Source organism: Procambarus clarkii, chromosome 19 (assembly GCF_040958095.1).
Source record: "Procambarus clarkii isolate CNS0578487 chromosome 19, FALCON_Pclarkii_2.0, whole genome shotgun sequence".
Taxonomy (NCBI): Eukaryota; Metazoa; Arthropoda; class Malacostraca; order Decapoda; family Cambaridae; genus Procambarus; species Procambarus clarkii.
The window spans coordinates 26349707-26373842 of NC_091168.1; the positions used below are offsets into that span (position 1 = coordinate 26349707).

A 24136-nucleotide genomic window follows, 5' to 3' on the forward strand; every position below is an offset into this window, starting at 1 on the left:
CTTTCCTGTGTAATTCTGAATTCACATAATCCAGTACCACAAGATGCCTGTGCACAGTACATTAGTAGCATTATGGTTCTGTTACTTTGGTTACACTGCCTAGACATCTATTTTTCTGAGTAATTCTTAGTTATGTTTACAGAAAGTATTTAAATATACTTAAAGTACTGTATTTATTGGTCCCTGCTGGTGCAGTGCCTTGCGCATAGGGTATCTGTGCACCTATCCTTAACTGTTCGCCTCTGTTCACCCAACAGTAATTAGAATAATTGCCGGGCAAGGCTTGCAATGAGCTGTGGGAAGGGAAAGCTGTGTGTGTTAACAAGAGTCACAAGTCATTTGTTCCTGTACTCACATGTGTAAAGAAAGCAACCCGTTCTCGCAAATTCGTAAAGTCAATATTGACTTATTAACTACGTGCATAGGTGATATACTAAACATAATAGATACCCTTAAGAAGATTCATAGAAAACACCGACCTTACCTAACCTTGTTAGTATCTTAAGATAAGCATCTTATTGCTTCGTAATTACAATTATTACTTAACCTATACCTATTATAGGTTAGGTAATAATTGTAATTACGAAGCAATAAGATGCTTATCTTAAGATACTAACAAGGTTAGGTAAGGTCGGTGTTTTCTATGAATCTTTTTAAGGGTATCTATTATGTTAAGTATGTCACCTACGCACATATTTAATAAGTCAATAATGACTTATTAATTTTGCGAGAACGGGTTGAAAGAAAGTAAAAAGGAATACTGAGTAATGTGCAATAGACTACTGTATAGGAGTCCTTGCATTTTCATTCAATGCAGTGTTGCTTTATTGTATACCCTGTCCTCTTGTGCCTGTGGAGGACCAAGGTAAAGCCTGCTCCTCTGCAAGGTAAGTAAAAACTTCTCTCTCTTCCCTTCCCCAGAAGTGTCTCTCTTCTTCTTCCCCAGTACTGTAATGTGTTCAGTAAATTTAAAAAGCATTCTTTATTAATAACTACGTTTGTGTAAATATGGACATTGATGTTTTATTATTTGTGGCACGAACAAGACAGTTGACAGTTAGTAATAAACGTCTAAAAGTTAGATGGGTTTGGAATAGATTTGGTTGTACATGTTCCATAACATTGAGGTTATGCTGTTTGTGGTATCTTTTCCTGTGAATGCCTTAGTTATTATAAATGTAAATATTTTGCCTTGTAGGCTTCTTTTAGTAGGTTTAAATTTGATTTATACCTACAAATCTGAAAATGACAGACTTAAAGAACAAAAAGAAGGGTTAAGTCTGTAGACCCAACCTATGCTCTCATTCTCTTATCAAGCATGATCTAACTTAGCTTTATACCCTCTAGACACTATTTCTCTTACAATGCTCTTTTCCCAACCCGTCCTCTTAAAAATAACGTCACTTTTCGCTCGTATGCGCAGTTTGACCAAAAGTGGATGTAATTTGAAGTGAAATCGATTCGCAAAAGTAACGTACTATCCCGTTTTCTGTTTGAGTCGTCTGGCCTACTCAGACATGTTAGGAGAGGAAACTTTCAATTCACGTTTTTCATAACGTTTTGAAACTTTGAGAATTTCCTGCCCACCTAACCTACCAGAGGACCCTTAACTTACTGTTGTTAAAAAAAAAAAAAAATATTTTAAATTTTTTTTCATTTTCAAATTACAGTACGTCCACTTTCGGCCATACTGGCAAACGGCCAAAAGCGACGTTATTTTTATGAGGACAGGTTGCTTTTCCGCCTCGTTCTCTTCATGTCCTACATTTTTTATTCCTATACTTCAATCTCATTCCTTCTCCATTTTTCCTATATTTTAACCTTACCTTTTTCCTATACTGTACTTTTAGCTCATTCCCCTCGTACTTTTAGCTCATTCCCACTCGTACTTTTAGCTCATTCCCACTCGTACTTTTAGCTCATTCCCACTCGTACTTCTAGCTCATTCCCACTCGTACTTCTAGCTCATTCCCCTCGTGCTTCAAGCTCACGTTCCTACCTTATAAATTGGCTTTCTCTACCAATTTTTTTTATTATGATCCAGGATCAACTGAAATGTCCTTTTATTTTCAGATTTGTGGGTTGTCTAATTTTCAGCCATGTTGTGACTTGCTGTCTGCTTATTTCTACTCTTGTACATTACAATTGACGTAGATTTAAGAATATTTTCTGTTGACTATTGTGAGAGATGACGGTATGGAGACTAGGCTCACCTTCCTTGTTTATCCTCGTGCGATTAAATCACATCTAATTGGTCATATTTTTATATTGATACAAAAGATGTTTTAGGAGAGGTAATTACATTTTTTTCAGTTTGGTACTTTGGAGAAAAATTTTTATCCAGAGGATTGGTATAAAGTATATGGGAACGTAGTCAATGTGCACCAGCATGGAGAGCAGATGAAACAGGCCTCTGACCCTTGCCAACAAAACCCGTGCAATATTTTTGACTCCCACTTGAGGAATTGGGCTACACCCAAGAGGACCAATGTAGCTGTCAAACAACAGCATGTAGGTTATTTTTATTTAGACATTAGATTGTTTTGGGTTGGTAAAAATGTGTAATTCACGACGAGGCATTTTCTATATCATTTCACCAAGTTAGTGAGACTTTGTGATAACCATAAATATATACAGTACAGTAATGATTGTTAACCCTTTGGCTGTAATAAATGATGGCGGTTAATGTACGGAAATACTGTACAGTATACCCTAGAGTGCAGTTAGTTACCCGAGTTCATATGCTTAGAAATTAAAAATATAAAATTTATTTTTCATGGTATCCATAGGAAGAACAAGTCTTATTAGAAATGAAAGTAACAGTAACTAAATATTTTCACCCCTCCCCCCTTTCCCCACAAGAAAGTATTAATTGGTTGTATTTATAATGGTAAAATCTATCTTGGGAACATGTACTCGCCCTGGTTTTAGGTTACACGAACCATAATACTGAATTATGTTAGAAGAGGAAGACTATAATACCGAATTATTTTTTTAATTACACAATTGGAAGGGGAGAGTATTTTATCATGGTAGACTTGTAATAAAGCAATTATCAAAATTTAATGTTTTGAGTTGCATGTATACCATGTGTGGGGATGAAAGGGTTGCGTTCATACAGCGGGGGAGATGAAGGGGGGAAAATAGGTGTTGCAGCCAAAGCGTTAAGGTGCAAGTTTAAGAATTGCTACTTTAGTGTTATGATTTCATTACAGAACTTGCAATACTCTACATTTTTTTGTTTGCACATCTTTTAACTTAAAAAATATTTCTCTTATGTTTGAAGTTTCTTGGCACTTTCTGATGGGCAGTGTATGGCTTAGGTGTACTGTACTGTAGTTGTGAGTGTAACTTAATGCGCTATACATTAACACAATAGAAGTGAGCAAAGTACATTAAGCACTTTAATCAGTTGTGTATGTGATATTAGTTTCATGCAAAATTTTTTTTACTGAATATAGTAGAACTTACCTTATTCAGACATTTGGAAATAGATGAGCTGAATTAAAGTACTGTACCAGATTTGCACTACCATAAATTGTATATAACACCGTTGTCTTGTGTACTACGTACAGATTATATGTTAGTTTTAACCTCAAAATGTGGTGTACTCTAACAAGGCTTTACACTGTGCTGTACATATGTATGGAATACTATTTGATACTTGTCAGCCCACCAGCTGAAGATGATGCAACTCTTCCACTCAACAAATAGGTCGCATTTTTATGCTATAGTAACCAATGTTACAAATGCAAACCTACTATTAATAAACTACTCACAGATATCTCTGTTTTCTGTGCATTAGACTTGAGAAGTTTGGTTGGTTGCTTGGAGTTGTATATATCTGGTTAGGTTAAAAGGTTTAGATTTTTTACAGTGGCAGATCAAGAGAATGGGTTGGATGATGACAGTTGCATAGCATTGATCAGCTAATGGGAGGTGGCACCTTTGTCTTGCTTAATTTTTGTTTGCATGTTAATTTATCATTTTTGATGCATGTTGATGCAGCTTTATCAAGTGTTATTCACAAGTTTTAAGGAGGGCATAGTCATTTAGGCAATAGAAATTGATTTGTTCCTATGAGGCAGAGGGCTGTATGGCTATGAAACTTGACACTGTGGAACTATGGCACACTCACTTTCTTGGTATTATGCTGTAGATCTGATAATTGTGTTCTTCTTGGCTCTATTTCTTGCTTGCAGTGTCATTTTTTTTCTAACCAGAAACATTAAAATAATTGTAATATTTGATGCTGTTAAAGATCAAAACATAGACATTAACATGATTGGAATGCAGGACCAAAATGGGTAAAAAATCCTACTAGTAAACCAAATGTAAATTGTTGGATCTGATTACCAAACAAATTCAGATAGTTATAAATGGATACACTTTATGGGTGACAAAAATTGTAGGCTGACATTTTACAAACAGGTTTCCATTGGTTCTATCTGAAGACTTGCTGATTTATAAGTTTTAGTTTGGATACCTCATTAATTTCTAGAAAGTGTTCTATTAATCCAATTAAAATTTGTGTTCCTGTGTTTCTTTTTACAATGATCTCAACTAGTCTCTTCTCCCTGTTACAGTACCAATACACACAATCTTATGCTGGGGGTCTTGCGTGTTCTTTCTGTCGGTATACTGTATAATCTTTAGCCGATTACCTTTATGCTTCTTCCTTCTTGGCCAAACAGTTTCATGCTGCTAATCTTTTGTTGTATGAGTCTTCTCTTCCACAGTATATTAGATCCTTGTATAGTGCTAATTTCACCCCGCTAATTGTGTAGCACGGTCATGGCTCGTCTGATGCATGAAGGAACAATAGGTAATGTATATCATGTGTTGATAAACAGTGATTGGGCAGTCTCTTGACTGTTTCCCTTTACAGTATTTCCCATATGGTAATAAGCTTGCATACTAAGAATTCCCGTAGCTCAATGCTTTCCTGGGCTACATCTCTTGCCCTTCAAAGTCCTAATGTACAGTTGCCTTAACAATCCTGTATGTGCCTCTTCCACTGTACATTACAATCTTAGCCTGACATTATGGTATCACATTGATTCCCATCATACTGCAAATTCCATTACCAGTACTTTTCTGTATTTTCCACTGACTTCTAAAAGTCCAAGGCACTAAAAGGTCGGGTACAGGCAACCTGCTGCTTGTAGCGGTGTAGGATAACATATTTGGTTTTTCACTTGATAAATGCCCTTAATAGTGAAGTGTTATCTGCAAATATATACGAATAAACTTGGTGTGTTTCTCTACAAGGAAAGTGGTAAAAATGGATGTCATCCTAAGATCTGGAAATTGCCATTCCATCTGTAGCATTTGTGTTACCTGCTTGCCAAGTCTGCCATTCACTGTCACCATTGCTTATGATTATCTTACTTTGCCTCTCCAAACCATTCTGATTGTTCTGGAGAATTTTATACTAATGATTTCTAATAAGAAATTTGTATCTAGTGATGAGTTTAATTGTATTAGCATTGTAAAACTAAATACAATAATGAAAAAAAGTAATATTAAACTAATTGTTGAACATACATAAAGTAAATGCAAAATAATAACTACAAGATTAGTTACTCGAAAATAAAAAAAATTTAATTAGGAAGAAAAAGATGCTTGGTGTACTATGTAAAACATCCATATAAAACGTCTTCTTGCCTTCATCTACATTCTTGATTCTGTTTGAGGAAATGTGAAGATTATTTTATGTACAGTATTACTGTTTGTACTGTGTACTGTAGATGCTTGCACAACCAGTACATTATGTTAAACAGCACGCCCAAACTGCAGGAAGATGGCCAAGTAGAATTAAGACACTGGTAAAGCCCTATTTACATAGTTTTACATATTAAAACACTATTTACATATTGCATAATATGTAAATAGGTTTGATTGGTGTTCCATACTGCAGTCTTGTTGTTTGTTTAGAAATGATCTGGGCTGACCCCTGTTAGTACTGTATTCTCAAGGTTGTGGTGTACAGTATCGGCTTTTGATGAACATTCTTATTATTCTGGTGTTAATTTTAGGCCTCACTTGAGTTGCAACAATCTTGTTTGTTCAATTCTATAAATTTTCAATGTTAATCTTATCCCTAAACAATTACTAAATATTACTTTGTCTTCTCCAATAATTCAACGGCCTGTTCAGAGACTGGGCCGTTGGGACATTGATCCTCAGAACCAACACAAGGTGACTGCCATTGGCAGTTTAAAATGGGGAGCCATTGAGAACCAGCCCAAAAATAGTGCTAAGTGCAACGAAATGCCTTTTTCTAGATGACAGACATGTGAGCGAGGTGGCCAGAGGGAACCCCTGGTGTGAGCCGAGATCTCATCTGGTGTTGCACCACTGACATAATAGCACCTACTTATGAGTAGGATTTGGATACTTTATGTAGATTAGTGCTGAATCAAGACCTTGTCTGGTTTGGCTACCGAGACGGGTTGTCTGTCTGGTTGGTATCTATTCGTGCTTTTTTCATTCCTCCACCAATGATGGATTTCTTAATGGTCTCAGCTTGATACTTTTCCAGTTTCTGAGGTATTGGGTCAGTGTCCTCTTGGTTGAGTGAGGATTCCTTGGGGATGTGAGAGTGGTATCACAACTTGGTCTCTCATGTGGTTTGTCCCTTGGGCTTTTTGGGACTTTTTGGAGGCCATCCCTTCAGAAAGTTAAGAGTGCTAATTGTGGAGGCTTTTACCTCTTGCCCGATCCCTTTCCTTTCCTTGGGTTCAGGTATTGTTTTGGATCCTGTCTGGGGTTCTTCTCTTGAAGAAAGGGGGTTTCAGTTCATGGTTGAAAAAATGTTGGGTAATAGGTAACATTTGATCCAGATTGGGCATTGGTGCTGAAAACTGAGGAGTTGGTCATTCAGACTGGCATCCTTTATTATCATCCATCCTGGTTTGAGGAGGATGCTGCCTCCTCTTCATAAATTTCAGCTGTGCTGCCTTCTGATGTGCCATGCCCAGCATATAGTGTATACTTATTAGAGTAAATTCTTAATACGAATATTTTATATGCACACGTGATATAGAACGAATTATAAAGAGTTGGGAAAGTTCAACTCTCATTTCCTGTTAATCTCCTTCACTGTGTTAGCCTTTAATCTTTTTCCTGAAGAATGCATCCCTAATAACATAAGACACTCGGATGCGTATAGTAACATGGCTTTGCAAGTTTCTAATTTGTACTTGCATTAATTTCCTTGGTGCAAGCAGTACAGAATGGTATACTGGGCATGGTAAAGAGGTTAGAGTAGAAGTTGGGTGGATGGAAACTCGGTTGGAGTTAAGGTTACATGGGGAATTAGGAGATAAGGCTGGGAGGCAGTGTTGGTAGAGCAGACCTTAATTTTTTTTGTAATACTGTACCTTTAGAATTCATTTCCTATACTGGTCCTCAATTTTCAGGGCTAATGTGCTTCTTCACCCCCCAATGTAAATGGGGCTATAATAAATATTTTCACTTTTTAGAATTCTGACTTACATTGTTTCCAGGGCTGTTTTTCCAAAGTTTACCGTGTTTTCTGCTTTTAAAAGAATACATTGTTACAAAAGTAAATTGCATGAATTTGGAACCATTACAGTATAAAGATCTTTTAGTGCTTGCATTCTTTATTAAACATTTAGTGTTAGTCATATCTTATAATTTACACTTGGAAAATACTTGGACTGGTAGCAGATCTGCACAAGCACACAATGAATTATTGAAGTGAGATTTATCCTGAAGGTAGAAGATGAATGAAATAATACTTGAGTAGCAAAAGGATGATAAATTATTAGAAAAAATTAATACAGGTAAAGCATGTAGTTGTACAACCTTTAAAATCCAAAATATTTGTAATTTTTATTTTAGTGAGAACAACAATAAGAGGAAAATTGTTACCATGGGTAAATAGTTTAATATGGAGTACCCCAAAGGCTAATGTTTGTTTCTGAAAGTTTCCAGTGTGTGCAAGTTTTGTTCCAATGCATCATTAAACTACATGAGCATTTTTACTGAGATGCAAAGATACCATGACAAAGAAAGGATAAAGTAGAAATAGTACAAATTTTAAGTGCAAAGAAAATGTATATTAGATGTTCTGCAAAAGTAAGAGTTAAAAAAACATAATTTGGAATTAAATGCATATATCTTGAGATGATTGATTTGATTTCATATAAATGCTACATTGTTGAGCCAGGGGAGAGGGAGACAGATAGGTAATAAATAGACACCCAGTTTGGTATACAGTTAAAGTAGTTGCTGTGTTTTGAAAGCTTGAGTTTGGAAGGTGGTAGCCAGGAGGAAGGAATGTGTGCACACACAGGTATGGGTGCCTTCAGTTACAATAAATGGAACACGTCTGGAGACACGCAAGGAGCTTGAGCTCTTATCCTTTAAACCACAAACGGTTAATCATTTAATTTAAAGCTTTACTTATTGGCCGACTAACTGAAGCGTACCATGTTTAAATGTAGATACAGTATAAATGATAACAGACTCAAGATTGGCTTAGGTTTTAAGGGTAAGTGTGTACTGTATTGTATTTTAAAAACTACTTTAGCAATTTTTTTAATTTTGTATGTTATTTGTATTAGTAGTTACTAAACATTAATTACTTACATTATTCTTGAAGGTAGTTTATTATTATTATTATTACTTTATTATTATTCTAAAGACCCACTTGAAGACAATCAAATATTATGGAACTAAGTCCATATGTTCATTTTCACACAGAATATACCTCGATATATTGCTGACCCACCACTTGTTCGCCCAGCTAATGTTGATCTTGCATCAAATGTTAACAACAAGGATCAGGCAAATAGCCAGAACTGGTTTTCGTCCCTCATTGCCGGACCCAGACCAGAAACAACTGGACCAAGCAAAGAACAGTCACAGGAAAACTCGCCTAATATGACACCCACTCATCAGGTGAGACTATTAAATCTATTCCTATCATTCCTCACTTGTTACTGCGGCATTAAACCCGCATCGGACACACAAACACACCACCCACTCACATCATGACACACACTACCTACCCGCAGATGCCCCTTCACTCGCTAAGCAGACATGAGCATTATTGGACCTAGTGTTTACACAGTGAAACATTTATAACAGAATGCAAGGAATCTTTGATGGCCGAGTAACCAACGTGTTGGTGCTAGATTATTCAGTGGAGCTCTTCGGGCATCTCTTCCTTGTGGATCACACATGAACTACCGACCTACATATACCTACCAAAATGGTCTAAATACCAATATATCTAAAATGGTCACCACCACCCCACCCCCACACTCTTCCATACTTCTATCCCACTCTTCAGGTGAGACTTACGTCTATTGCTGTCATTTTTTGCTTGTTACAGGGAAGGGAACTATCAAAAGAAAGTGCCAAGCCTTTATGAATATTTAGCACTTGGAAGGGATCAGGATAAGGATTTGGGATAGAATGGGATGGGGAATTGAATTCCGAACTGCATGAAGCGAGATAGGGATTCTAACGTCCAGTCCGCACAGGACTGGATGTCGTATTCTCCATAGTTCACATAGCTATTATACATCCTCTATAGTTAACTTCCTATTCAGTTGGGACATTCGGTATTATCATATTTATTGTTTTGATTTTAAAGAAAATATATTTTCCTGAAAGAATTTAAGTGATATACTTAAATAGTTTTTTAACATAGTAAATGGCTTGGTGGCTTATGCTTCCAGAGCACTCATCATATTGTATTAGCTCCTGTTCCAAATAAATTATCTACAGTATGCTTATGTTCTTGAGATTGATCAGTCACAGATCACTTGTCTGTCTTGAGTATTCCATCAGAATTTATAAAGCCTGGTTCTAAGTAAATCATTATAGTCTGTTCAGCTACTGGCATACTTGAGCTTTCGTTTGTGAACTTTATGAAACTGTCATTCGACTAATTCCATCAAAAGATTTTGTCCCCATGGCCAACCTTAAAGATGTTTAGAAACTCAATTTACTCGTGAATTATATTCCACAACCTGAGAATATACAGTACCGTGTACTTAAATGTTGTTGACAGAATAACTTCTCATTAACATGTCATTCTTGCATGTGTACCTGCAGTCTGTCATAACTGCTGCCGGAGCTTAAAATGCCCTTGTCTGGCAGGGAAACTGCACCTTCGTTTAGGGGCTTGTCTCGCCCCTCATTTGATGCCTCGCATGACACTAACACATTTTCTAATGTAAGAGGAATTCTTTGTTAGTGTGAGGACTTAATTAGGGGTGCATGTTTGAGTAATTGAGACAATGTGAAGTGAATGACTAGGTTGTGTGGGATTGTTTTATAAGGAATATCTTACATTTTGTCGATCAATTTTTTTGGTTTTCTCCTTTCAAAATTTGTGGCGACTGCAATATCCGGAGAATGCTTCTACGTATCATCTTGAAACTTTCAAGACTTGAATGTGATGATGTCTTGCCAATAGGGAGGTTCCTATTGATATAGAGCCATGTTGATTCTTGGTGGCAGATTTGAGAATTGTTTTAAAAATCATTCAGTGATATGGAAAGATGGTGTAAGATTTTGAGCAAAATCTTGAAAACTAATAAGCAGAACTGCACCAAAATTTGTACATACACTTCCTGATGGTATGGGATATTCCCAGTACTGGGAATATCCTGGGAATATAATTGGCTGCATATGGAAAATTTGTCTAAAGAGGTAGTTTTTTTGTATCACAAGAAAGGTTAGAGATGTTTGAATGAAACTCAAATCGACTTGAGAATGGTCCAGGATGGACCGAAACGTCATCGTCCCTTCACCTTCTAGTGTGTGGTCTGGTCAACATACTTAGCCACGTTATTGTGACTCATCGCCTGCAAATGAAACTCAAACATTCCTGTCTTAAAATCACACATTATAGCAAGTAAATATCATAATCCTAAAAAACAATCATTGTTTCTTGATAAATTTGTTAACCTCTGGTAAAAATAAACAAAAAAGGCTTAATTTGTATTGGTTGTATAAGAAAATTATATTTTCAGATACAATTTTTGTATCTGTAAAAAAAACCTTGATGGTGTTCTGGGAGTTCTTTACTCCCCAAGCCTGGCCCAGGGCCGGGCTTGACTTGAGAGCTTGGTCCAACAGGCTGTTGGACCATATAAAATACAAAGAGGAGGAATAGTTCTTCCCAGATTGTGACCAGATGTCATTCATGTATATCATATATGATTATGTATACACAGTATAACATGATTGCATGGAATATTTCATATACAGTTAATTCATTGGCACTTAAATGGAACAGAGTCCCTTACTGTCAGAACTGCAATCATTGTTCTTTCAGTTTGTCCAGGTCATGTTGTAGTTTCTTGCTATCTTCAACCTTCAGGAAATACCAGAAATGTTATTGGAACAAACATTAAAGATTTCTTCAGGGAATTAAACAGGTTCTGCAAGTAGCTATAGACGTACCAAGTTGTGATGGTATGTGGATCTGCTGGCAGTAACGGCTTTATTGATCAAATTACTGTACCACTAAAAAATAGTGACCACTGGCTGAGCAGCACAAGTAGAACTCTTGAAACCAGCCACAGGTAAGACACTCGCATAAAGATCCAAGTGTTACATACCGCTTCTTTAGACCATAATGGGAGAATTAACCACACTACTGTATGGTCTTTGTACAGATTCTTTACCAGCACCCCCTATAATTTGTCTTAGCAAATTTACATTTTTTTTTTGTAATTTAAGTTGTAGGCGAGTTGTTCTCGCACTTTGAAACACCATAATAATTAACACTGGACTGTGATTTCTTATGGTTAGTCCATAAGTATGAACGTTATAATAAAGTGCTTCATGATGTCCAGTGTAACAAAATACTCGGGATCACACTGTCACAAGCTCAAGCACACAAAGACCAAAACCATTCCAGTAATGCACTACTGTATTTGAATTTATGGAATTTATAAATTCCTGGACTTTTGGCATTACCTGTACTTTGGGTGCATGTACTTTTTAATATACATTTACACACATGCATACATTACTTAAATACATAAATGCATGTGTGCAAGGGACTATACAGCACATATATTAACTTGTCTATAATGTTGTACCATTTGAAAACCCACGAATGTAATTCTCTAAACTGAATGAGGACTTTTAATACAGTTGGTAAATGTTGGTTTTTCTGGTCTATACTGTATATAATATGTATACAGTGTATATATACTATATATATATACTATATATATTATATATATTATATATATTATATATATTATATATATTATATATATTATATATATATATATATATATATATATATATATATATATATATATAAAATATAATAATAATTAATAATAATAATAATAATTTGATATTTCCCAATTTTTATTAAAAATGGAATAAGTTGTTGCATGTAATGCTGTAGAGCTTAGAGGAAAACAAGGGGTGCACTGTAGATGGGAGTAAATCACCACCTTAAGAAACATAAGTGGTCAAGATAAGATGAAAAACGGATGTTTTCACGTGCTGACCACTATTGTTTACAGTACTCCTGAAGAGTATTTTCAATCTGCTGCTTAGTGGCAAGAGCTTGGCAAGACTGGTATTCTCTAGGTTTAGTACACTGGGTTATGCACCACTGCTTTGTGTATGAAAATATATATATAGGACTTGCTTAATTTACGAACAGAATAGCCTACAGGGCCCGAATTTGTTCTGAAGGTCAGAAGTTTGGACGAACATTATAAGACGTTGGAACTGTTTTTCAAGGTATCTGGTGAATCTTGCTCTGGTAGTGTAAAACAGTTGTCGTGGGACGAGTGCTGCAGCTTTTTTTAGCCACAGGGTTAATTAGTTACCTATGGTAAGGTAAAAAGAAAGCACTAAACCATTACAACTTTAACAATTGGAAGGATATGAGGATTTAATTAATTGTAATTAAACAAGTGTAGTTACAGGAAGATAACTATGCTTGAGGTGTCCTGTCTTCCCAGTACTTTGTCATATAACTCCTCGGAACTACTGACAGTTTGGTATCCACTGGATTCTCACTTGACTTGTTCCAACCATCTACCACTCTGCTTGCAAAAGAGAACTTTCTAATACTTTTTGACACCTTTGTGTCCTTTGCTTCAATATATGCCCTCTTATTTCGAAGATGTAGGTTTCAAGAATTGTAAATTTTGTCAATTCGTTACTATTTTGTATGTAGTACTATAATGATATCGCCCCTTTTTCTAAGTTCAGTATTGTGATTAAGAAGCAATGAGAGGAATATCCTGAAGGTTTGCGTTATTACTAGATTGTGTTTTACAAGATAAAAATTTAATGGTAATTGGATGATGGTAATTGAATCATGGAAATGAAAGAGATGAACAGTCTAAAACATTAACCCTTTGGTTGCAATAAGCGATCGCAGTCAGTGCACAAAGAGTATGCCGTAAAACACTGTCAGGTAATCAACCTGTTTCCACCTGCCTAGAAAAACTTATCTTAATATACCTGTCCTGTAATGCAATGTTGAACCAGGTCCTCTGACCTTCGAAACCATGCCCCCTGGACCTGGTAAGTGCTACCATTTGAAATTGAAATGGAAAAAATTTAACTGAATGAATAAGTTGACCCATCCTCCTAAAATTATAGTACTGTACTTATAGTAACTGTTTAATCGAAAGTACCAGCATAGTGATGAACCAGATTAATTTTTTCTTTTTAATAAATCTAAAGTTCACAATTTGTACTTTTTATTTTATAGAATCTGAGAAAAAGCTAAAAACTAAACTTATTCTTAGTATCTTATCTTGAGATTATCTTGAGATGATTTCGGGGCTGTTTAGTGTCCCCGCGGCCCGGTCCTCGACCAGGCCTCCACCCCCAGGAAGCAGCCCGTGACAGCTGACTAACACCCAAGTACCTATTTTACTGCTAGGTAACAGGGGCATAGGGTGAAAGAAACTCTGCCCAGTGTTTCTCGCCGGCGCCTGGGATCGAACCCAGGACCACAGGATCACAAGTCCAGTGTGCTGTCCGCTCGGCCGACCGGCTCCCGGAGAGTAGTATAGTATAAATATGCTATATTAGGACTAGGATTGCTAGGAGAGGTTATGTTAGGTTCTTTAATTTCATTTTGTATTTAAGAATGATATTTAGGCTAATTAAATAGTTAAAAAGGTGAACTTTTTGGTGATGTAGCATTTAAGGGTGGGGATACAATTATATATAAATGCATAAGCATGCTCCACCAGAAGACTCCAATTATTTTCTCTTGCAATTGAATACAGTAAAGATAAGACAATAAATATAAAGATAAGACAGCTGGAATGGGTTACTGTGTTATCCAGCTTCTAGGTGCACCAATTCTCATTAGGTGCTCCTAGACTGGAGGCCAGAGCATATCAAATGCTGCTCAGTTCATAATCTCTTAAAACATATATACTGTAACTATAAAGTAGACAACTGTTGAGTTGTATCTTGGAGGGAAAGGTCAGTTGATTGGCCTTCCAGGGATCTCGATAAGCCTATCAGGCTCCCTGTCCTTTACAATACAATACCTTATTAGTTAAACATTTTAGTTGAGTATGCAAGGAAATGAAAAAAGGTGGTGGATGAAGAAAGAAACTTGGAGTGGGATATAGGCATAAATGGTAAGTCTTATGTGACTTGACTAGTTTAAATACATGAGCTCTGAAATTAACATAATAGGAATTTGTGTAGAGATTGAGAGTAGAGTAAGTCAGGAAGGAAAGTGGCTGATGAAAAGATGGTTCTGGTCACGAATGACAAGCCAGGAAGATGTAGGGCTAGAGGGCAGCATGGAGGAGGACTAAGACCTGCTTTTTGTACAGCTGTGAGGTATGTTGTGGCATGATCAAGAATTAGAATGGTATAGATGATCTGATGCATTTGTTAGGAAGTGGAGTATAAAGTTAGTACCTGTATTACTGTATGTCATAAGATTATGTAGGATGTGCTGCAGTATTTAGATTGTTTGATCATGTTGAATGAATGCATGGATGATAGTTAAATGGAAGATGATAGCAGTGAAGAGAGAATTCAAGTGAATTTGAGAGTTGGAGGAGAAGAATGCCAAGAAGATATATACTGTGTGTGTGAGAGTAAGAGGGGGAATAATTGTAAATGACATATGAGTAGTGGAAGGGAATAAAACTAGATTTAACCAGTTTTAAGAGCAAGTGAATTTTTGACATTTTGAAATAAAATCTCGTGTGTAGCACTTTACATGTAGCAGAATGAAGCCGTAAGGTGCTGCTGTGACTATTTTTCCATTGTGTGAGACAGTGCTCATTCTATTTAATGTTAAAGTACTGTATGTTGTGGGAAAGAAGTGTTGCTTCAATTTGTAGTGTGGTAGATACGGTGTTACAGCAATACAGTATACACAGTGTGGAAGGTACGGTGAATAGATCTGGTGACTTTTTACTATCTTTATTTTTTGGAACATTGCACTACTATTTATTCAATGCCCCACCCTATGACAATGCAGCCTTAGTGAATGGCTGAGATATTAGAGGGAAAGAACCTAGGTTTCCCAATCCTGCTTTTAACATGGTAATATTGTTATGCAGCGTTTAATAAATGAAGCTGTGATGTGGTTCATTACTGAAATTTTAAGATACTGGGCATTAGCACTGCTTTACTCTTAGAGAATTAATGTATACAAGGGGATGAGACATAAATATTCTCTTTACGGCGTGTACAAGTAATAGGTGGTTAGTGAAAGTTTTTTAGTGACAGCATTAAACATCTATGTGCATTCCAAGTTTAGATTGAATATACTGTATAGAATTTCACATTGATAGGTAAAATGCATTTTTGTTGGAAAAAGTTTGACCAGGCAATTTGTGCTTAAGGTATTTTAAAATAATTTTATCTCGAGCATGATAAGCTATATTAGTTGTCAATTTAAGTTAATAGTATGCACTGTTGCTGGAGAACTGTGGCAAGACACCATGTTTGCTAGGGGACAATTTGCTGATCCTCAGTTTCATTAATATTTTTGGTTTCCAGTGCTTCTGCGTTTTAACTTGCCATAAGAAAGATGAACTTGAAGTGTAGCTCTTTCTTTTAAAAGTGAAAAATGAACTGTTAGCTCTTGTAATTTTAATTTTAAGATAATTTGTTAAATTGTATCGTGTGTATCTTTAAGTTAAGAAGAAACACAAGAACTTCAACCTCATTTGTGTTTTCATCCTGGCGCTTGCTTTTGATTGAGATGACTGTAATAACCAATGGTCTTGGGTTTCTGGCATGGCATTCTGTCATCCTGCTGACAAGGATGGCAGACTCCTAGCATGTTGCACTGTAGTGGCTTCAGCTTAATACAGTAGTCCCTATTCCCCTTCCCCCCTCGTGTGTGGTATGGTGTGCATTGACAGACTGAGAAGATCCCACAGCTTCCCCCACCACCACCTGAGGGCAGCATACTGTCTCCACAGAAGCCAGTGAATCTTCTTCCAGAGGTGCCGATGCAACAGACGCGCAAGTTAACAGATAGAGAAACTAAGGATTGTGAAATTATAGGTATGTAAAATGGCATTTTCATGTACTGTACTAGTATATAATATTTTATAAATATTGTTTGAAAACAAATATATTGTGCTAGGTGGTTGTATCTTGAATGTACAGTATTTATATAAATACTTTAATATAAATAAATCAATTTTAATATTCATTAAAAGCTGGAGAGCAATTTTAATTTATAATTTCCTGCAGAACACAAAGCTTTCCAGATATTGTATATATAAGTAAATACTTTAGCAAGTGTAAGCACAGTCTATTAAATGTATAGGCAGTCCATTAGTTGCAGGTTATTAAATTACCTTTACACTTTTATGGAAAGATCCAAAAATATAAGAGTGAATATCTTGCCATGTGGGTTAAGATTACTGGTGATTCAACCTGTTCTTTTAAAAATAACATCGCTTTTTGCTCGTATGCGCTCTGGCTAAAAATGGACGTAATTTGAAATGAAATTGACTCACAAAAGTGACGTACTGTCCCGTTTTCTGCTTGAATCGTCTGGCTTACTCTGTAAGGTTAGGATAGGAAACTTTTAATTAACATTTTTGCAGGCGATGAGTCACAATAACATGGCTGAAGTAGTTTGACCAGACCACACACTAGAAGGTGAAGGGACGGCGACATTTCGGTCTGTCCTGGACCATTCTCAAGTCGATTGTTGTCGTCGACAATCGACATTGTCGTCGTACCTTCACCTTCTAGTGTGTGGTCTGGTCAAATTAACGTTTTTCATGACATTTTGAAACTTTAGGAGAATTTCCTGCCCTCCTAATCTACCAGACGACCCTTAACTTATTGTTTTGGAAAAAAAATCCAAAATTTATTTTAAATTTTTTTTTCATTTTCAAATCATGTCCATTTTCGGCCATACAAGCAAACAGGCTAATTCGTACATAATTTGTAAGAGGACAGGTTGGGAGATTAACACAGATAATCCTAGCAAATCCCCAGGCCTACCATACTCTCAGCAGCTTGTCAGGATCCCTCACACCGTACATTTTAGGTTATACTGTATTTATGCATCATATATATACACACACACATACTGTGTGTGTGTATATATATATATATATATAATATATATATAATATATATATAATATATATATAATATATATATAATATATATATAATATATATATATAATATATATATAATTTATTATTACTGTATATTTTTGTATTTTTATTTTAAATTTTGATCAATTTTCTAAAAACCTCTTTATTTACAGAACGTCTGATCAAAACCTACTTTTATATTGTCCGTAAAAGTATCCAGGACAAAGTGCCAAAGGCTGTAATGCATTTTTTGGTAAACCACGTTAAAGACAATCTGCAGTCAGAACTTGTCAAGCACTTGTACCGTACTGATGAGATTGATAATTTCCTCTCCGAGTCGCCAGAGATTGCTCAACGTCGGAAAGAAGCCGCAGAAATGCTAAAGGTATTATTTATATCTAGCTTGGTAGAACAACAAAATAGATTTAAGCACAGTATAAGTTTCAGTTATGCAAGAATGACATTGGGAATGAATTGTATGTTGGATAAGTGCCTACAGTCTTTTGCTTACCCTTTGTTAAAGTAAAAAAGCATTTGTCAGTTTTCTGTTAGTGGTTATTAACATAAAATGTTTCCTGTAGCAATGGTGGTACCACTGCTACAGGAACCGGTCGGCCGAGCGGACAGCACACTGGACTTATGATCCTGTGGTCCCGGGTTCGATCCCAGGCGCCGGCGAGAAACAATGGGCAGAGTTTCTTTCACTCTATGCCCCTGTTACCTAGCAGTAAAATAGGTACCTGGGTGTTAGTCAGCTGTCACGGACTGCTTCCTGGGGGTGGAGGCCTGGTCAAAGACTGGGCTGCGAGGACACTAAAGCCTCGAAATCATCTCAAGATAACCTCAAGATAACTGGCTATGAATACTCGTGAATTTATCCGACTAGCATTCCACTGTTGACACTTGTCTATCTTCCTTATGGGAGCTGAAATGTTTGCCTCATTCCTAGCTCCTGTCTTTTTCTTATTATAGTAGTTTTAAGGTTTAATCTGTTTGTAGGGGCTTAAAACCCATTAGTGCTGTCTTGGGTGCCCACCATGTTAGACAAAAATGTTTGCTTGCCTACGGGTGGGTATCGGTTGTTTTGGTGTTGAACAATTCTAAGGACACCCTTTCCTCAGTCTGGGGCTTAGTTAACAGAAAAGAAGTTTAGTTCATGGAACCAGAAATGTTTTGTATGGCATGTTGCTTTTGTCTGTCTAAAGACATTTTAGATTACAGTAGTTCATCGAAATAAGCATTTGACAATGAATTTACGTAACTGGTGTATCGTACCCTTAGAATGAATGTTTTTCTCTTGGGGCAGATAAATCCAATAATGGTTTCCCCTTTGTGTTTTTCTTATTATTGGAGAGCTGTGCAGTTGATATTTCCAGATTGCTTATTGATGTAACTCTGGTGAAACATTCACTCCTCTATATGCAAGGTTTTAAGCATTGATGTAACTCTGGTGAAACATTCACTCCCCTATATGCAAAGTTTTAAGCAATATGTCTATGCCATATAAGAAAAGTTTTTCCTTGCAGAAAGTTATTTCCAGGCTTCTTCCAATTTTGTAAGTGTGAATACTTTGGAGCACTTTCTCATGGTTATTCCACAACTATATTTTTCCTTGGGGCAACCTGTTTGCAGTGGCCTGGAATTACATTATGCCAGTACATTGGTACTCCTGTGATTCTTGTGCTTTTGCACAAGATCCCACAGCTTCCCTCTTCCCTTGTTGTTAAAGCTAGGATTGTTTGCCATTCTTGACCCACCGAGTAGTTCAAATAATAAGAGAGCTTGGGGGGTTAAGATGGATTTTTCTAATCTTCCTTCTGCTCATGTTAGGAAGAGCTTTTACCAGTCAAAGTTTTCCCAGGCTACAGTGGAGAACGAGTGTCTAAATACTGTAACAGATTCTTATGGTAGAAGCAATCAAGGTACAGTATTTTCTTCTAAGGGATGCATAAGTATGGTCTCTCTGTAATCCTAATTGATTGTTAAGAACTGAACTGTTTATTTCTTAGACAAATAACTGAAAAAAATAGCCAATAGCTGAACTTTGTTCAGCTATTGCCTTTTTATTTATTTTTTAATTCCCGTGTCTAATTTTCAGGCACTCTTGTTCTCCTCCATCTGGCAACTGCTCTTACATAATTCTTGCTTTCTTGAGGTATTTCCTTTGGGAGACTGATCTTAAATACAAGGTCACAAATTCCCTGTTCTAGGCAAATGGAGACCTGCACATGGGTGCATAACATGCTAATAGTTAGTCATTTTCATTTTTTTTTCCAAATCTGGAGCACATCTTGCATTTTTTATAAATCAGACCACAGGTTGCATCCCATTATTGGTCTAAGCTGCTTTATGGCATTTCCCAGTCTTGCTTTCACATGACCATTTAGATTCGTGCCAGCAAGCCACCTCATATGGGAGCTACTAAGTAGCCCACCAGAAAATGGCACTTCATTACAATTCATTACTTTAATTATTATGGTTGTATTTTGTTTCTTCCAGCAGAATAATTAATGAAGAAAACATAATTTTGAGTGTATTAGAGAGCTCCTTTCTGAGTATGATATTTAGCTTTTCTAATGCTGAATGGATGCTCTTCATATAACTAGTTGTTTCTCATAAAAAAATCTTCTTACTTGGGTGAATATAAATAGGAGCTGCCTCATGTGGGTCAATAGGTCTGCTGCAGTTTGTTATTCTTATGTTCTTAGGGTTTTGTAATAACTTTGTTTTCTTTTTTCAGGCTCTACAAAATGCAAATGTGATCATAGGAGAGATCCGTGAGACCCACATGTGGTAAGGAAGGCTTAAGATTTTAACTTGTTCATAGTATGGCCATTGTTACAATTGTCTTGTGGTTGGAAGACTACTACCTATATCAGTAGTCAGTTTTATACTTGATATTTTGTTTTCATTGATAGGAAATTAATTATGTAGCTATGAATTTGGTAGATACATACAAGTATGTAAGTACTGTACATTGTATGTTTGACAAATGAGCATTAGATCTGTGGTATTTAACCAATATACATTTGTCAAATTATTTTTATTGCTTAAGCAATTTATTATAACTGGACTTAATTTGATCTTTGTCAATGTTGTTCCCACTAAAAATGTACATTATTTTTATTACCGATACTTTGTTACAAAAACAAATATTTCTTTCCAAAAGAACAAGTTAAGAAACTTGACAGGTTGTGATATATTTCATATTAAAGATGTTATACTGTAATTGTATAGTTCTTGAGATTTTATTTGTAATGTGAATATAACTGTATATATTTTAATTATAAGAGACTTTTGCGATTGATGTTTTATGTATTATTACGTTAGACTATCTGTCAATATTTGAAATATGTGCCATTGCATAATTTTGGACTAGTTCCCAGTTATTGTTTTCAAAGAACTTTTAACAAATGAATACATTTCCAAATATATATGAGTGAGTGAAGCTAAGTCACCATTCTTGTTGATAAAAGGTAATAATGTCTAGCATTGCTCTCTTAATACTATAGACCTCAATATCTTGTATGCTTGCATTGTTTTTGTGGTATCAGTGTGCAACTTCCATGTTAAGCACATTATATTTTGTAAATAAAGCATCAAAGATATGTTCACATTAAAAAAATAAAATTGGTTGCCTGTAACATTAATATTGTAATTATTTTTCCTTACATTATAGTTTACGAATAAAAATGGCATGTGTCTAAAAGGAGTGGTTCTTTTTATTACAGTACCTTCTGTTTGACTTCTTAAACAATATAACTACCCAATTTGGTGTACTGTACTGTATATTCATGATATTACAAAGTTGGACAGTAGCTATTGCAGTTTGCCACATTTTTATCTTGAGACTGTAAATTTAGGTTTTCCTATGCTTTCTCCATAATTTTTTTTTTTTCTTATATTGAAGCAGCTTCCATATATTCTAAAATACCACCATGCAGAAATGAAAAGGTAAGGAAGTTATGAGGAGAAAGTGCCAAGCCAGTATGACTATACAGGAATAAGTAAAAAGGTAAAGCTCTTACCTATGCCAGTGGTGAGTACATGTATTGTTGTTTGCAAGGAGTGAGAGCTAGTGTCAGGGCGCCTGACAGCCGAGTGGACAGCGCTTCGGGTGCGTAGTCCTGAGGTTCCGGGCTCGATCCCCGGTGGAGTCAGAGACAGATGGGCAAAAAGTGTTTCACTGTTACCTAGCAGTAAATAGGTACCTGGGAGTTAGATAGCTACTATGGGCTGCTTCCTGGGGGGATGTAACAAAAGGGAGGCCTGGTTGAGGACCGGGCCGTGGGGACGCTAAGCCCCGAAATCATCTCGAGATAACCTTGAGATAGCACTAAGGCCTGCCTTGTAGCAATTGTTCCTGGTATATTTGTCCCTGCATTATTGTTGTGCATGCTCTTGAAGCTGTGAATGGATGAGAGATGTTGCAAGGCTATCTTGCTGCCTCAGCTGTATATATGTTGATTTGCTCAAGTTGTTTATGCTTTGCTGTAGGTATATTTGTTGGTAAATACCTGGGCTCACAAAAAATATACTGTATATTTTCTTTGGGAGTGACATATAAGGTATATGAAGATACTTTATTACTTTATAAAAAGACTAGCATAGTATTCGTAGTATTGACAAATTTCAGCTTTACATTTTTTAGAATTTATTAATGATAGTAAAACCTTATCACACTGCATCTATATGTACTGCACACCATGTGAAAAAATGTAATTTTACAAGCCTCACACCCCAATGGTTAATTCATTATTCTTACTTTGTTTTCCTCATAATTGAGGTGTTGAGGCATCAGCCCAAATGGAGAAAGGCAATACTATAAAGAACGATCTTAACTTGGTGGAACTATAAACATTGGCTATTGGATTTGTGCTGGAACAGACTGTAGTGCCAGTCAATAATAAATATGTAGACATATACGGTAACTGTAGGAGGATATTATTATATTTAATCCTTAAAAAAAATGTAAGGTACTGTGGATGGAATGTACAAAAAAGTACTCATTCTAAAGGAAAAATATATATTAATTAACCTGTCTTAGGTGTAAATAAGTAATACAAGGCCTAACATGCAGAATCTTGGGGTCCAACTCAATACATTTATGATCTATATACTAGGCTAAGGAAAAGTTAGGTTCGGCGGTTGCCACTTTCTCCGGCCCTCTACAGAATGAATAGAAAATTGTGGACTTCTTTGCTTGATTGCAACAGTCTGCATTTGGTTCATTCCATCCACAGTTGCTATAGGGATAATTTTTCGAGGATTGACTAATATTTGGATGATGAAATTACATTGATTAAACAAAGAGTTTTTCTGTTTGGTTAGACTTAAAAATACGCTTTACAACGCGTTTCCCTGTCAAGACGGCGCCCCATTGACACACATTGTCTAATTACAGGTATTATCTTCCACACTAAACAGCAGTGTTGTGTAACAGACGTACTCCATTAGTACAATAATTGCATTCCACTAGACAACTGTTAAACCCCCCTCTTGTGTTGGCGTAATATACGCAAAATAAACTTCCGGTAATCAAGGCGTAATCACTAGAGGGTGGCCGGCGCGGGACACGCATAGGGCAGCAACAGCTGCAGGTGAGACGAGGTGTCCACCGACCACAGCCTCGTCATTGCCATATCACCTTCACACACATGTTAGACCCAGCACCGGTAGTCAGGCAAAGCACCGCTTCAAACACCACACACGTGCATAACTTACAATACCCTTTATACTACCGTTAAAATATTTTTTTAAATTTATAGTTCTCCGAATATAAAATTTGATCGCACTATTGGACCATTTTGTTTAGCAAGTGGAAAATAGGGAGATATAGTGGGGATGAAAAGGAAGAGAGTGCGCGCCCCTGACAGCTTGACAGTTAGGTTAGTGAAGTCCTCCTGCAGGATGGTCCAGAGTTGAGTCAGTGACCATCGAGGGAGGTGCTGCGCGGCGTCGCTCCAGGCAACAGGTACAAGTACGTACTATACTCACTTCAATGTACTGTACACACACCTTTGTGTATAATTGTTCACATACATACCGAAATTATTTATTTATTTTAGATGTGTTCTACATACTGTAATAAATTTCTGCGAGGAATAACTTATAAAGGCAAATTTAGTTTTGCTGCTGCTGTTTCAGTAGCCTTTTATAGATGTTTTGGTCCGTGAACTTTGTTGATTAAATATAGTTATTGGTATGGCAAGTGACTTGCTTGTCATGATATATAGTTGATTGTTGGAGGTTTTGACGCAGGCTGTGTTGACCTGCTGAAGACGTTGATCTTGGAGGCACTGTTGAAGGTGTTGAGCTGTCCCAGTGATGTAGTGGTTAAGACGCTCGCCTGGTGTTTCGCGAGCGCTTTGTCCTGGCTGGGGAGGATTGACTAGGCGCCAGTCCTTAACTGTAGCCTCTGTTTAACTCAACAATAAAATGTGTACCTGGTTGTTATTAAACGATTTTTCGCGGGGTCGTATTCCAGGGAAAATAGGATTAAGGACCTTCCCGAAACGCTACGCGTACTAGTGACTGTACAAGAATGTA

At 36.4% G+C, this 24136-nt stretch overlaps 1 protein-coding gene across 13 annotated transcripts in view; it reads left to right on the forward strand.

The window, feature by feature from the left end:
• Drp1 (dynamin related protein 1) overlaps positions 1–21237 on the forward strand; it is a 42249-nt gene extending 21012 nt beyond the window's left edge. For 4 of the 13 annotated variants that reach the window (XM_045741390.2, XM_045741392.2, XM_045741393.2 and 1 more), the window contains 5 exons: positions 2314–2511; positions 8734–8931; positions 16386–16530; positions 17761–17972; positions 20328–21237. In XM_045741390.2, coding sequence (XP_045597346.2) covers positions 2314–2511; positions 8734–8931; positions 16386–16530; positions 17761–17972; positions 20328–20384 — 810 coding nt within the window. In that variant the 3' untranslated portion in view covers positions 20385–21237. Of the gene's footprint in view, positions 1–2313; positions 2512–4739; positions 4826–8733; positions 8932–9047; positions 9210–16385; positions 16531–17760; positions 17973–20327 lie in introns of those variants that run through there. The other 9 variants (XM_045741396.2, XM_045741394.2, XM_045741395.2 and 6 more) reach the window with 5 other exon arrangements.
• The last annotated feature ends 2899 nt before the right edge of the window (positions 21238–24136 follow it).